This window comes from Oncorhynchus nerka, linkage group LG24 (genome assembly GCF_034236695.1).
Source record: "Oncorhynchus nerka isolate Pitt River linkage group LG24, Oner_Uvic_2.0, whole genome shotgun sequence".
Lineage (NCBI taxonomy): Eukaryota > Metazoa > Chordata > Actinopteri > Salmoniformes > Salmonidae > Oncorhynchus > Oncorhynchus nerka.
Window position 1 is genome coordinate 58,177,730 of NC_088419.1, and position 15,863 is coordinate 58,193,592.

Consider the following 15,863-nt stretch of genomic DNA (forward strand, 5'->3'; position numbering starts at 1 on the left):
CGACTTCCTCTCATCCTCCGCCCGGCTGGGGATAAGTGGGAGATCTCATCTGCCTTTTCTTGCTCTCTTCTATCATTCTCCCCGGTGGCAGAGTGAGCCAGCTGGTGTACTAGCTCAAATCTTTGCCATTGTATATGATGGGTAAAGTAATACTTTATCAATGTACTTCCTAGCTCTTCTTCTTTTTCCTAATGTCACTCCTATCTGATTACCTTGTGAAACAGACTTTCATATGAAACCCAACTCTTATTCGGTACGTTTCACTCAATACTCAAAATTCAATATTCTTCAATAGGGATTTGAACAACACCGACACAGACCATTGGGCGTACTCGTTTTGTTTTTTATTTATTACCTAAAAAAGAAAAATGTTCTATCACAAGTCACACTGAAATGTATTGCTTAAGAAAAAAAATATATGTAGACATTTTTTAGTTTTTTAGGGGAAACATGATTTCCGTTATATTTCACCAAAAACAAAATAGGACATAGGCATTAGTCGTTTCTACGTCCCAACCACCTTCTCCCACTTAAAAAAATGCACAAAGAAATACAGAATTCACAGTTACCATTTTGGTTTCATAAATTAATACAGTCACACATGTGCTACACCGGTCTATAGCTAGAACATTGTAAATTGTATTCTTGACTCCTGTTATTATTTTTCAATGGTTGGCTACAAGAAAGAACAGGCAACTTAAATGATGTGATCAGAACTCCACCTACAAACTGTTTTGTAAATGCCCTCCCCACACCTCTTTTGTCCCATCATCTCATCCCATGTCATCATTTTATGTTGTTTTTTTTTTTTTTTTTCACACGTAAGTGAGGCACACACAGAGTATAGTTCATACATATATCAAAAATCTAATTCAATTTAGGGGGGGGGGGGTTAATTGTCCTTTGAAATGTCTTGTCCAAGGAGACCGGAAGTGCATGTCATGTGGTCTCACGTCCTCAGAAGACACCTGTCCAGTCAGAGTCAGGGCAGTTTGTTGCCATAGTAGCACACTGCAGTCAAAACATTCCACCTCAGGTACTTTGTTTTGTCAATGTTGGTGGGCAGGACAGAGCGGGGTGTTCGGACAAAGAAGACAGACAAACATGGCAACACATTGGAGAGAAAATGGGAAGACCGATTGAGGAACAAACACAGATTACAAACACATCGATATTAATTGACTCAACGTGCTTACCCCTAAAAACTACAGCTCCATGTGGTTACAGCCTTTTATATTCATTCATGAATTCATCAATGGAAATCATTTGTTCATCTTATATCTGACCCACAATGCAAGGGCAACGTTTTAAGGCACAGAAGCCTTGACATAATAGAGACTCCACCTGCTAAAAGCACAAACAAGAGATGCCCGAATCCTCAGTGACAATGGCGTCTTCACAAAACACAGGTAAAGAAACAAACACACATCCCCACCGTGTCCCCCAGTCCCCTCGTGTCTCGTTTAGTGAAAGGTAAGGCCACTGACAAAAAGACAAGGTTTACCAAACAGGTAATATCCCACTGAAAACTCTGTGAGTGCAATCAAGGTAGGGTAGGGTCAGACATTGTGTTTTACATAGAAGTCTGGGTTCTGTGACGATGCGTACTCTGGTCCAATGGTTTTCCCTGTTAGTTAGTCCCAAACATGCACCTTGTTGAACACTATGTTATTGAGTTAGGCTGAGAGGACTAAGGGCTGGTTGCTGCCTGGGTCCTTGTCTCCATGTTGAGGAGAACGGTGTTGGTTGAACCAGCGTTTAGGGAGGAAAGTCAATTGCTCTTTGCTCATGATCATCACTGTCCAGGGAATGTTCAGTTCAGAGTAAGCAAGATATGAGTCCATTCTTACGTCATCTGCGTTGGTTTGCTTTGAGAATACTTGGAGCAGGACAGTGTTGCTGTTCTATGGAAATAATAACCTAACCAACAAAGCGGCTAAGCATTATTTCTCCCCAAATTATCCAAAGCACCAGATTCATGTATATATTTTTTCTTCCAACAATAAAAAGGTCAGGATAATTCACACTTTTTGCATGCAAAGAAAAGTCACTTTTCCCCCGTCTATCAAAGTCCCATATAGCAGCAAATCTCTTAGTAAGTCTGTAAATGGCCTAATCTGATATGTGAGGGAATCCACTGGTGGAGGCACTGGTTGATGAAACTGGAGACAGGTTCCCTGCTTGGGATTTCTTAGCTTTCGTCCACCTCTCTTTTCCATTACTAGAAAGTAGCTTGACATAATCAACATTTTCTAACAAACGCCTTGGTTAAAGTGGGATGTTGGTTCAAAAAGGAATACATGGGAAAGATATCTAGAGCGTCTGAATGGCGAGAAACTGAGAGTATTCTATGTACTGAACCTCCATTGTTTGAGTGACGAAAGGGGTGAATCAGCCATCTTCACTGTCACACACAAACACCCACACGCACACGCTTATAAACCCCTGCTAAATATCATACAAATGTGAGATCCTCACCTATATTTGAAATAGGCTTGTAGTTGGGTTCAATGGGATTTTTATCCATTATTTGTTTGGCTATATGACCCTAATGAGTGAATGAGCTGATGAATGATTGAATAAATATGTTTGTTAGCTATCAATTTATTGAATGGCTTGACCCAAGCCATACTTGGCTACTGTTTTTTGAAAACAGCAGATTAAAAGTGAAATAAAAATAGATTTGTTTCCATATACATTTTTTTAATCATGATTTTAAAATCTTCTGAAGCACTCCATTAATATTTATTTATTTTTCATTAATTCATTCCTATTAATACCCTACTGTATGTTACTGAGGTTGCTGTTTATGTAATAGTCAAAACTTTAGTCAAAACCCCATTTCCAATGAGTCATTGCTCCTCATATCCCACTTCCTGCACACTCTGACCTGCTGTTCCAAAATCATGAAAAATGTGCAAATCAACGACTACTTTTTAAATTGTTTATGAAAACCTGAATGCTTTTGGAACAATGCTACATATTTGTTTAGAAAAAAATCAAATAATATTACGTTTCAAAATGGAAATAAAAAGATAACCCAATAGGTAAAAAGTCGACTCTGGTCGGTGAAGTGGAGACCTGGAATGCCCATTAGAGTAGTCCAGGGATGGCTCTGGGGCCAGGGGTTGTCTGTCTGTCTGTTTGTCCTGTGTGTAGTTACACCACGGCCCCAGCCACCGACAATCCTGCTCAGAAGTCCAGTGTGAATCTCTCTCCAGAGTTCTCCTTGTAAAACTAAAACAGAAAAACAGAAAAAAAAGACCAAAACACCACCACCCCCATCCAAGTCTGCTATGCTCAGTTCAGTTTTAGTTGTTCCTCATAGGAAGTACATATTTTTGCAGTCCGTATGCATAACGTAGTCTTGTGAGTCCATACATATCCGTTCCCAGTCCAAACGTCAAAAATCTTTTGTTGTTTTTGTTGTCTATTTCTAATGGTAGGAGGCTGTTGAAGACATGATAAGATGAAAGACAACAAGAGAGCCTTTTGGTGTGACAGTTCGTTGTCCCAGCGAGAGAAGAGGATGACTAGGTTTCTTCCCTCTCTCTGTTTTTCATGCTCCACACTCGGCTCCAGCTTGTTTTCCATACCTCTGAAACCATCCCCAACTTCCTTAACCCGAGTCCTCTGCTGCCTCTTCATTATCCAGCCAATCAGCATCCTCGTCTTTGTCATTACGCCATGACGAACTCAGTCTTCATGTCGGCCTTGACGTCGGGCTTCCACACCGAGTCATCGAAGTCGAGGTCCATGGATCCCTCGCTGGACGTGCTGCTGTTGCTGTTGCTGCGTCCCGCCTTGCGGTTGGGCAGCCAGTGGTAGGGCGCTCTGGAGTCCCGCCTCGCCTTCCGGCGCAGGCGCTTCTGCTGCATCAGGAGCTGTAGACGCTCCACCTTGCAGCGTGTCGCACGGTTCTCTGTCTGACGCACACGGTCACCTGGAGGGAGGAGAGGAAAACAGAAGGTCAAGCATTTTTCAAACAGTCAGATTTTTCCATGACCTTTTGATACACCCTGCTTTGCAAGACGTACAGAGCACAGTTCAACAGAGCACAGTTCAACAGAGCACAGTCCAACAGAGCACAGTCCAACAGAGCACAGTTCAACAGAGCACAGTTCAACAGAGCACAGTTCAACAAATAAAAAATGAATAAAACATATGTTGGTTCTTAGAGAAGAGTGTATTTTTGAGGGAACAGAGTGTTGTGTTCAGTGTGCGTTCAGTGTGCGTTCAGTGTGTGTTCAGTGTGTGTTCAGTGTTATCTAAGGCCAGGAAGAGGACAAAAAAACATAGGCTGGTTTGGTAATGATGCTGGGGTGCAGACAGAGAGAGAGAAACAGACATGCTGCTGTGATCATTCTGTAGACTCTGAGACACACACACAGACACAGACACAGACACAGGCACACGCACACTTTTGTTAGTGTCTGGGGTGTGTAATGAAATGCCCCACTGTGAAATATTAGCCATGTTTCCTTCTTCTCAAACCCTTATCACTGTTTGGGAGAACTGGGACAGTCTCCCTGAGATTGCACAATCACCGAGAGAACACACACTCACTACTGCACGTACACTCTAATTTCTTCCTATCATATGCAGTCACATAACTACGGCTGGCATCCCAAATGAGTGGCTTTGTCATAGCTGTGCTACTAAGTGCATTTCTGGCTGTTGATGTGCCTATAGCAGAGGCTGATCTCTAGGGAAAGGCCTTCGGTTCGTGAATGCCTGCCCACACCACCCAACTCAGCCTTCATTTAATTTAGAAATACATTCAGGAGCTGGAGAGGAAGGGACGGCAACCACAATCAATTAGCTAGCTCCATTAGTATCTGTCTCAGAATGAAATAATTAAATAATGGTCTAGAATGTCAATAACCCAAAGCACAGCCCATCTCTCCCTCTTTCTCGAAAACACACACACACACACACACACACACACACACACACACACACACACGGACAAACACACAAAACGCATGTGCACACATGCAAGGACACCCTCGACCACACTGAGGCACACACAGGCACACACACTTACACACCTCGCACACCAAACACACAAGCACGTACACACTGACACACAAACACACACGGCAGCCGCAGCAGAAGCAGTAGCTTTAAACATGGATCGATGGCAAATGAAAAAGACCTATTGATTAAACTTTAGCTCCAGTGCAGCCATCCATCTCCAGCCGAGGACACTGCTATTGGCTTTCAATAGAAAATGCAAGCGAATGGAAATGGTAAGCGAAGAGAGCCTGGGATTTTTTATTTTTCCCCCCTCTACTCCTTCTTTATGACTGCAGTTTCCTGCTTCCAGCTCATTGACCCAGCATCCCCCTCGACCCCCCACTGCCTCCCCCTACCCCTCTACCCCCCCTCCATGGGCCAGTGTCCCCAGAGAGGGCTAGGTGGGGTGGAGGGGAAGGGCGCGGGCTGTGGAATTTCGCCCTACGGGTGATGGGGAAGGGAATGGGGTAGGTGGACGTTTTTTTCAAATCGATTGTGCCTTCCCTCCTCCTCCTCCTCTTCCCCCATCGGAATGAATTCCAGACTCTGTGTGGGCTTAATTTACCTCTTCCCTTCATTTGCTTATCGGATTGAGCAGAGTGATTCTCTGGCTATAAATATTCACTAGTCCTGGCAGTGCATACTAACTAACTGCATTAAACAGAACAAGGACTGGGCTATTCAGCACACGGTATTCAATGTTTTCCACACTAGATAAGAGTGTCGTATACCATAGGACTATATCTCCTGCCTAGTGCATAAGAGTAACAAGGGGGTTCTTGTGCATTAGGGGCATTGTTCAGCTGCCTGCATGCAACGGCTATACATTCTGCCAGGGGCTTTGTTCCCCCTGCGCGCGCCCCTCCTCTCCCCTCCTGTCGTCTCTTACACAGGAAAGAAACCCCTCTATGTTCGCCCTCTCTCTTTCTATGAGAGAAAGGGGATTTCTCTCTCCTTCCGCTGCCCTTTATGTATCTCTCTCTGCCTCTCTCTCGCTCGCTCTACATCTCTCTCCCTCTCTCTCTAGTCTAAAGCCACATACAAGCGTGGGGTTGTCTCAAACAAGAGTGGAGTTGTCTCCTGCACCTAAAAGCTGGTCAGGCGGGGGTCACACAGCTCAAGCCCTGCTGAATGAGGAAGGACTGGAGCCTGGGGCATGGCCTCATTATAGGACACACACACAAACAAATACACACACACACACACACACACACACACACACACACACACAAACACAGTCAGACCCGCATGCCCTACAATGTGCCCATGCAGTTACACAAACTCTGGAGGTTCTTTACAAGTCATCAGACACACAACCTCTCTGTCTCCACACTTTAATACTGTGTAAAGACTACAGCCATTTTCCCTGCTTTTAAATGTCAAGTATATGTGAGTTTGGCTGCCGCACGCACTGACTTTAACCCAGTCTCACACACACGTTAACACACAGACACTCGCGGTGGGCAGTGTGGTGTGGGGTCCTGAATGCATTCCCGGTGCAGCCATTCGTCCGGATTTTGGCTTGGCTGGACCCCTGGGAATGTTTTTGAGGCAGGACCTAACCTATGTGTGTGTGTGTGTGTGTGTGTGTGTGTGTGTGTGTGTGTGTGTGTGTGTGTGTGTGTGTGTGTTTGGCTAGTCATTAACCACACAACACCGCTATTATTAGAGCATACACACACACGCACACACACACACACACGCACATGTGCACACCGGCCTGCCTGTATAGATGCTGGAGCTGACGTGAGCAGTAGAACTGGAGGGAGACCAGACCACTGTGACTGACCCAAACTTGACTATGTACAGACTCAGTGACCATAGCCTTGTTATTGAGAAAGACTGCCGTAGGCAGATCTGGCTCTCAAGAGAAGACAGGCTATGTGCTCACTGCCCACAAAATGAGGTGGAAACTGAGCTGCACTTCCTAACCTCCTGCCAAATGTATGACCATATTAGAGACACATATTTCCCTCAGATTACACAGACCCACAAAAAATCAAAAACAAACCCAATATTGATAAACTCCCATATGTACTGGGTGAAATACATTTACATTTACATTTAAGTCATTTAGCAGAACAAAGACCATTGTAAATACAACCCATGTTTATGTTTATTTTCCCTTTTGCACTTTAACTATTTGCACATCGTTACAACACTGTATGTAGACAACACTGTATGTAGACATAATATGACGTTTGAAATGTCTTTAATCTTTTGGAACTTTGTGAGTGTAATGTTTACTGTTAATTTTATTGTTTATTTCACTTTTGTTTATTATCTACTTCACTTTGGCAATGTTAACATATATTGCCCATGCCAATAAATACCTTGAATTGAAATTGAATTGAGTTGAATTGATAGAAAGATAGAGGTGGATGGGAGGAAGGAAACAAGGACAAACACACCAGCAGGGAGAATCACATCTTCCTTCCTGTTTCTCTGTGACCTAACACTGCTCTCTGACGCACTATGCACAGAGAAAGAAGGAAGTAACAGCACATATTTTCTTGGGAATCACCAGAAGCAAATATTAGGTAAGGGACAGATCAGGGGCAGAGAGAACAAGGAATACACAACAGAGGGCAGTCCCTCCCTCCCTCTCTTCCCCCCCCCCCCTCTTTCTTCCTCCCTCCCTCTTTCCATGTACTCTCTCTCCCTCTCTGGTCTCCCAACCCTCCTGCACCCTGTGCTGCTCCTCCATCAGCACTTTATTGTCTGTACCCGTCCTCCCCTGGAGCGGAGCTGTGTGTATGTGTCCTCAGTAGACACTCAGGGCTTTCACAGGCCCAGTTAAAGCCTACAGAGACTAAAGGCATTGACAGGAGTAAACCATAGACACAGAGCCGTAGCTGACTGAGCCATGAGGACAAAACCCTCTCCAACTCCCCCCCTGCTGTGCAGCTGCTCAGGGCAGACCAATGAGAACCACGTACATCTGGCCCCACACTCCTCCCTTTACCATCCATCCCGCTCTCTCTACCTCCCCCACCCCCCTCTCGCTCTCTCTCTCTCTCTGTACCTTCTCCTGTCCTCTCATCTCACCCTGTGTGGACCAACCCCGAGAAACCAGAGGGAGGGGTGTGAGGTTGTTGGCGTGTGTGTATAGGGTGAGCATAAGGAGAATACTCCAAAAGCCCATGTGGAATCCCTGAACTCCACCCAGCAGAAAAACAACCGGAGAGGCTCCCCCTACCCCTCACCCTCCACTGTGCCAGAGAATGACTGTAAACACCCCACTAACACACAAGCTATTTTACATACAGTACTGTATGCAGGTTGGGGTTGGGGTAGTATTTCAGCTGGACTTAGTAGCTACTGACCACCATGTTGCAAGGCAGAGAGACGAGAGGGAGAGAGAGAAAGAGGCTGATCTATGAATAATCAATGACATTCTAGAGCCTGGCCAAAGAGGGAGGGAACGAGGGCGGCAGAGAAGGAGGAGGGCTGCGTAGGAAGCATGCAGAAGAGATTAAAGGAGCTTCTCCTCTATTGATCCCTTAAAGATTCCGCTTCATTAACAGTTGTCCAAGTGTTGTTGTTTGTTGTTGTTTGTTTGTTTGCCTTGATAATTCTTGTGATCTCACAGAAGGAGAGCTGTGTTTTCTGAGCATCAGGGGATCAGGCGGAGTGGGTGAGGGCTCAAACTACAGTGAAAACAACCTGGGTTTAATTACAGGAAAACCGTGCTTTTTAAGGTCTTCCAGTACATCCCACCGAAATCGGTAGTAGCTGAAGGGGGCTTGATACTTGTCCTCCATTTGTATGCAGTGGAATGGAGCCCCACCTATTCCAGAGTCAATCAAACGTAATTTTACGTAACACTGAAAAAAAACACTGTGTTCATACAGGCCTACTTCTCTGAGTAAAGCATGACACAGAGCCAACCCCCTGAGGCCTTGCAGTTTCCCCGTGCTCCACTACTCTCCTAATCCCTGTGGCATCCATAAATCACTGCAGCTACAGGCCCATCATCCAACACAGCCACATGTCATTCCTGGTTGGCCTGGGCCCTGGGCCAGCAGCAGAGCAGAGAACAGCCCAGAGGGTAAACACAGGCCTGGGAAACATAGACAGCACACAGCCCTGCCTTTGTCCTGCCATCCATCCTAACCATCTGGAGCCCAGGGAAGAAGACAGAGAGAGAGGAGAGGTAGAAAGGCAACCCAATGGAAAAGAAGGGGCCAAACTGAAGGAGTCAGACCAGTCAAAGGGAGCGAACGAACATCCCCGTTTTGACAGGCGTTGAAAGGGCATCGACAACCCTGCAGGGGAATGAGGTCTTAAATGACTTTTAGACGCAATTTACATTTTCTCTTCCCCCCCCCGCTCTCTCTTGTCATTCGACAATGAAAGGGCACCTGACGCGGTTGGTTGGCTGTCGTTGCTATAGGTCGAGACAGATAGGCTGGGGGTTAGATGGCTCGGTTACTGCTGCTCAGCAGTGTGTGTGTCATTGGCCGCCGGGTGGCTGCTTACATGCTTGCTGACAGGCGGGTGATAAATTATGTACAGTGGCCTGCTGTCCTGGCCTGTTGTCCTAGCCTGGTGTCCTAGCCTGGTGTCCTAGCCTGGTGTCCTAGCCTTGGTGGGTCAACCACGCTAAAGCACGACAGACAGTGAGAGCAGGGTGAGGGCTCAGGACATCTGTCAGACTGAATCTGACACACACAGGTCAGAAATGAGGAGAAGAGACATAGTCCAGAGACGAAGTGAGGACTGAGACAGAGGTTAAAGAGAAGGAGAGGACCATATGAAGGGCTACCACATTAGAACAGAGTTAGGTGTTCAGAATTAGCCATGTTGACAACTCTAACGTGAGGCAGAGCGTTAACATTTTAACAGAAATTAGTCTTCCAGTAGAATGCACCCACCGCAAAGGTAATTCGCTCTGGGCTGGATTAAACAAGCTGGGAGAGTCTCTCTCTCTCTCTCCACACCGCTCCACCCTGCCTCCCGCAGCCAGAGCCTGAACTAGACTAACCTGACCTGACAGATACTGAGTAGATTGGTGGGAGGAAGAGACAGGAGGGGGAGGAGAGGATATCTACCCCTCCTTTCCTTCTTTCGGGACTCATTTTGTTCATTTTTGTCCTCTCTGTTGAACCAAGCAGCTGCAGTGGGAGTGGGTCTTAAAGCTAGGTCTAATCCTAAGGCATGGAGAGCTCTCTCGCTCCCTCTTTTCCTCACAATTTTTCTCTTTCCTTCTCTCCTTCTCACTCGCTCAGCCCTACAATGGCGCAGCCTGGTTCCCTGGGGAAGGGGGGGGTCCCACTGAGCAAAGGAATTCAGCTAACAATTAGCCTAACACCCAATTCTTAAGCCCTGCCCTCAGACAAAAAGGCATTGGCCCCTGGGCCTAACAAAGCTCTGCACTCAGCAGTCACCACCACCACCACAACCAGCCACGCTGCCACATCACAACCAAAACCAAACTAATCTAGCTAGCTCACTCGGCTGACTTGTACTGCTATCTCCGATGGCTCGAAGCTCTTTATTCACCGGCGCCTCCTACCTTCTCCTCCCCTCTCTCCACATGAACTTGCAGTGGAAAGGGTAAAGGCTCTCCGGAGATAGCAGCGCGATGTGACATTATGAGGCTGTCTCAACCTGAGGTAATGTAACACAGACAGCAGACTGGGAAGGCACTAAGCAGTAAGCATAGGTTATTCCTGTAGGCCAATGGAAGCGGGTTTCTGCGAAGAGTTAAGCTGTCAAGTCTTTCACCAGAACGTCGTCTCAGGGAACGTCGTCTCAGGGTTTTACCGGAACACTTAGTCACCTGCCTTCTGAAATGTTGCTCGCCAAGCATTCCACAGTCACACAGCCAGCCAACCAGACAGACAGCTTCCGTCCATACAGAAAAGCCCCAAACTCATTAATTGGTAAGGAAGTTCGGCCGGTTGCCGGTCTGACTTCGAAAGGCATTTATTTTGCCTGTCTGTTTTTCCAGTGACGGCACAAACGAATTTGTGGGCAGTTAGCAGACGGCCGGATATAAAAACAATGTTATGAATGGAGGCTTAGTGTGTATGTTGTTTTTTCATCCTCCCGCTGCGTTCCAAACACAATGCACATTCTTTCAGCGCTCACATTTCTGTATAAATCTATCTATTTAAAGTCTGAGTGGACACAGGCGACCATTGATGGTGAGCAGGCTTGGAAGAGACCAGAGAGAGATGGCTTTTACAGATGAGGCTAGTTTTGGACAGCGACGGAGGAAGCAGTGGGACGGTCCATTGACGGGAGAGACGGGGAGAATGGGACAAAGAAAGAGAGAATTAAAGCAGGGGATGACGGCTGAGTGGAGGAATGGGAGGGGGAGGAACGAGGGAAAGGGGCTTCCTGGGTTAAGAAAATAAGCTCTTGTTATTTCAACTGTGCAGAACTTGTTTTAAAAGGGCTCACTGGATACTGCAGAGTCCCCTGGACGTTGGGTGAACTTTTGGTCCATGCTTCGATGAAGTGCTCCATTCTATCGCAATGCCAAGTTACAATACATGTGCTGATATCAGCCTTTGTCTACCATGGACAATGGAATTCATGTTTTTAATTCAAACAAAGAGTCCACATCAAACTTTAATCAGGGCCATTCAGAGATCCTCCCCGACTATCCAACTCTATTCAACATGCAACAAGAGCAGCTCATGGAAGAAAAGTTCCATTTCCTCTGGCAAGGTTTAAAAAAGCAGAGTGGGGACAATGTGTTTCCGCACAACGACTACCTGACACACGCCTGTGAATGTTATCCGTGGTGAGTATCTGTCCTAGCCTCTGTGTGGATGGGCAGTAATCCCTAGTCCAGCCCTCCGAGGGGTAAACCTATCCCCTCAGCACAGAGACAAAGACAAAGACAGGTCTACTTCTGCTGCTGGTGCTGCTGCTGCCTGACAATCTGAACCTTATGGAATAAGGCTAGAGCAGAGCTGCTGCATTCCCATGGAGGGCCTGAATTCTCCCTCTCCTCCCCCTCATACTCCTCTCCTCCACCCTTCCAACCCCCACAAGAACCTCTCTGCCAACCTCTGTATTCCCTTTCTTTCTCTTTCCTTTTGAGCAAGGATATTGTCTTTTCGAGTCCGGCAACAAATGTGGGGATAATACTTTTTTTTTTTTTTTTACCTTTATTTAACTGGGCAAGTCAGTTATGAACACATTCTTATTTACAATGGCGGCCTACCAGGAAACTGTGGGTTAACTGCTTGTTCAGGGGCAGAACGACAGATTTATACCTTGTCAGCTCGGGGATTCAATCTAACAACCTTTCGGTTACTGGCCCAATGCTCTAACCACTAGGCTACCTGCCTCCCCAAACAGTATTTGTTAAACAGTTAAACAGTATTTGAATAGAAACACAACGGCAGAAACAAAGTTGCTGATGAATCCTCTTCTGGGCTCTACAATAGACCAGCGGCTCATCTAAATTCAAGCTCTTGACGACAGTCGTTTCAATCACTCTCATCCACAACAACAACAACTGCAGCAACATCTGTTGCTCTGCTGCACGGGGGCTCAAATACAGTGAAGGGCCTTGTGTGTGTGTGTGTGTGTGTGTGTGTGTGTGTGTGTGTGTGTGTGTGTGTGTGTGTGTGTGTGTGTGTGTGTGTGTGTGCGCGCGAGTGGATATCACTACTCACCAGGGGGCTTGCACATGCGGATCTGGCTCTGACACTGCACCAGCGGGTGGAGTGGGGGTGAGATGGGGCTGCTCGCAGGCACCGAGGTAGCTTTGGCAGAGATGCCAGCAATGCCAGCGGTGGTGGCTGGGGGTGAGGGAGGGGGTGAAGGCGATGGGGAGGCAGGCGAGGGCGAGCCACACTGCGTCTGGTAGCGGAGCTGGGTGAGGGAGGGGGGCACGCCCTGGTAGTGGCGCGTGGCACTCAGGAGGTCGTTGAGGATCTGCAGGATGGTGCCGATGTCTCGCCTGGGCCGCCCGGTGCCATCCTGACAGTTAGGATGCAAAGTGCCTAAGGGAGGGAAGGAGGGAGGGGTAAGAGAGAGAGAGAGAGAGAGAGAGAGAGACAGACAGACAGACAGACAGACAGACAGGCAGACAGACAGACAGACAGACAGACAGACAGACAGACAGACAGACAGACAGACAGAGAGAGAGAGAGAGAGAGAGAGCGAGAGAGAGACAGAGAGTGTTAGAATGCCCCTCAGCTCCAGTCTAACCACATGTCACATCCCCAGACCAAGCCCAGTAAGACACAGTAGTAATCTGCGCCACTGAGAGTGCTAAGCCATAGTCTGAGAGTTAGTGCCTTAGTCTTAGTGTAATGCTATTAGGCCTCACTCACCTGAAAAAGTCCCTGAGAAGACCCCAGGAGCGTGGTTGACGAAGCTTTCGATAATGGCACCTGGTTTGCGGGAGGAGGAGGAGGAGGAGCGTGCTGAAGCGCTGGTGCCGTTACTGGGGCTCTTAGCACTGCAGTTCGCCTGTGGAGGAGAGGAGACAGTCTAACACTAGAGGCAAACCTTCAACACACCAACACTTTGCCTTCGGTGAGTGGTAATAAATATAAATCCACTCGACAGCAATTGTGATTAGTTCAATTATGACTGTAAGATGTATGTATGTAATACGGGGTCATATAAAACATGCTACTGAAATAGAAAACTTCATCACAGTTTATGTTATTGAGATGATGAGGCAGTGACTTGAAACTCGTAACAGCCATGTCGTGACAACCATGTCGTAACAGCCATGTCGTAACAGCCATGTCGTAACAGCCATGTCGTGACAACCATGTCGTAGCAGCCATGTCGTGACAGCCATGTCGTAACAGCCATGTCGTGACAGCCATGTCGTCACAGCCATGTCGTGACAGCCATGTCGTAACAACCATGTCGTAACAACCATGTCGCGACAGCCATGTTGTGACAGCCATGTCGTGACAGCCATGCCGTGACAGCCATGTTGTGACAGCCATGTCGTGGCAGCCATGTTGTGACAGCCATGTTGTGACAGCCATGTCGTAACAGCAATGTCGTGACAGCCATGTTGTAACAGCCATGTCGTGACAGCCATGTCGTGACAGCCATGTCGTCACAGCCATGTCGTGACAGCCATGTCGTAACAACCATGTCGTAACAACCATGTCGCGACAGCCATGTTGTGACAGCCATGTCGTGACAGCCATGTTGCGACAGCCATGTCGTGACAGCCATGTCGTAACAGCCATGTCGTGACAGCCATGTTGTGACAGCCATGTCGTAACAGCAATGTCGTGACAGCCATGTCGTGACAGCCATGTCGTAACAGCCATGTTGTGACAGCCATGTCGTAACAGCCATGTCGTAACAGCCATGTTGTGACAGCCATGTCGTGGCAGCCATGTTGTAACAGCCATGTCGTGACAGCCATGTCGTGACAGCCATGTCGTGACAGCCATGTTGTGGCAGCCATGTCGTGACATGGACCCTAATATTAACCATGTTGGTCCACATATAGGGACACATTATGCGCTGAATAAACCTGAGCTGTGTCCTGAGAGCTCCTGTTACTGTCCCTGACATCAGACCCTGTCCCTGATCTTTTATTTGCCCATTCTCTGCTCTGTGAACTGTGAAAGTAAAACTGTGAAAGTGAAAGTCTAACCCACAGGAGGAGGAGGAGGAGGAGGAAGAGCTAAGAGGGAGAGGAAGGGAGACGTTTCAGAGTGAAGAAGAAAAATGATCGTTTCCTTTATTCACTGTTCTATGTGGCCTCTCAAACTAAACTACACTAACCCACATCTGGTTTTGTTTCTGAAAACTCACAGAGTTGAATTCAGGCGAAGAAAAAAAAAACAAGTTGGTGGAAATCAACTGCCATTAACAGACAGATAGATAGCCTAGCTCCAGGCTGCCATTAACAGACAGATAGCCTAGCTCCAGGCTGCCATTAACAGACAGATAGCCTAGCTCCAGGCTGCAATTAACAGACAGATAGCCTAGCTCCAGGCTGCCATTAACAGACAGATAGCCAAGTTCCAGGCTGCCATAAACAGACAGATAGATAGCCTAGCTCCAGGCTGCCATTAACAGACAGATAGCCTAGCTCCAGGCTGCCATTAACAGACAGATAGATAGCCTAGCTCCAGGCTGCCATTAACAGACAGATAGCCAAGCTCCAGGCTGCCATTAACAGACAGATAGATAGCCTAGCTCCAGGCTGCCATTAACAGACAGATAGATAGCCTAGCTCCAGGCTGCCATTAACAGACAGATAGCCTAGCTCCAGGCTGCCATTAACAGACAGATAGCCTAGCTCCAGGCTGCCATTAACAGACAGATAGCCAAGCTCCAGGCTGCCATAAACAGACAGATAGATAGCCTAGCTCCAGGCTGCCATTAACAGACAGATAGCCTAGCTCCAGGCTGCCATTAACAGACAGATAGATAGCCTAGCTCCAGGCTGCCATTAACAGACAGATAGATAGCCAAGCTCCAGGCTGCCATTAACAGACAGATAGATAGCCTAGCTCCAGGCTGCCATTAACAGACAGATAGATAGCCTAGCTCCAGGCTGCCATTAACAGACAGATAGATAGCCTAGCTCCAGGCTGCCATTAACAGACAGATAGATAGCCAAGCTCCAGGCTGCCATTAAAAGACAGATAGATAGCCAAGCTCCAGGCTGCCATTAACAGACAGATAGGCTGCCATTAAAAGACAGATAGATAGCCTAGCTCCAGGCTGCCATTAACAGACAGATAGATAGCCTAGCTCCAGGCTGCCATTAACAGATATATAGATAGCCTAGCTCCAGGCTGCCATTAACAGACAGATAGATAGCCTAGCTCCAGGCTGCCATTAACAGACAGATAGATAGCCTAGCTCCAGGCTGCCATTAACGA

The 15,863-nt window shown here is 47.2% G+C and overlaps 1 protein-coding gene across 1 annotated transcript in view; it reads right to left on the reverse strand.

Annotated features, from left to right (window-relative positions):
* Nucleotides 1-327: 327 nt before the first annotated feature.
* Nucleotides 328-15,863, reverse strand: part of midn (midnolin) — a 34,427-nt gene continuing 18,891 nt past the window's right edge. Inside the window, exons 6-8 of the mRNA XM_065008997.1 lie at nt 13,323-13,461; nt 12,660-12,989; nt 328-3,943 (exon numbers count right to left, since the gene is read on the reverse strand). Of these exons, the coding sequence (XP_064865069.1) occupies nt 3,681-3,943; nt 12,660-12,989; nt 13,323-13,461 (732 nt within the window). The 3' untranslated portion in view covers nt 328-3,680. The remainder of the gene's footprint in view (nt 3,944-12,659; nt 12,990-13,322; nt 13,462-15,863) is intronic.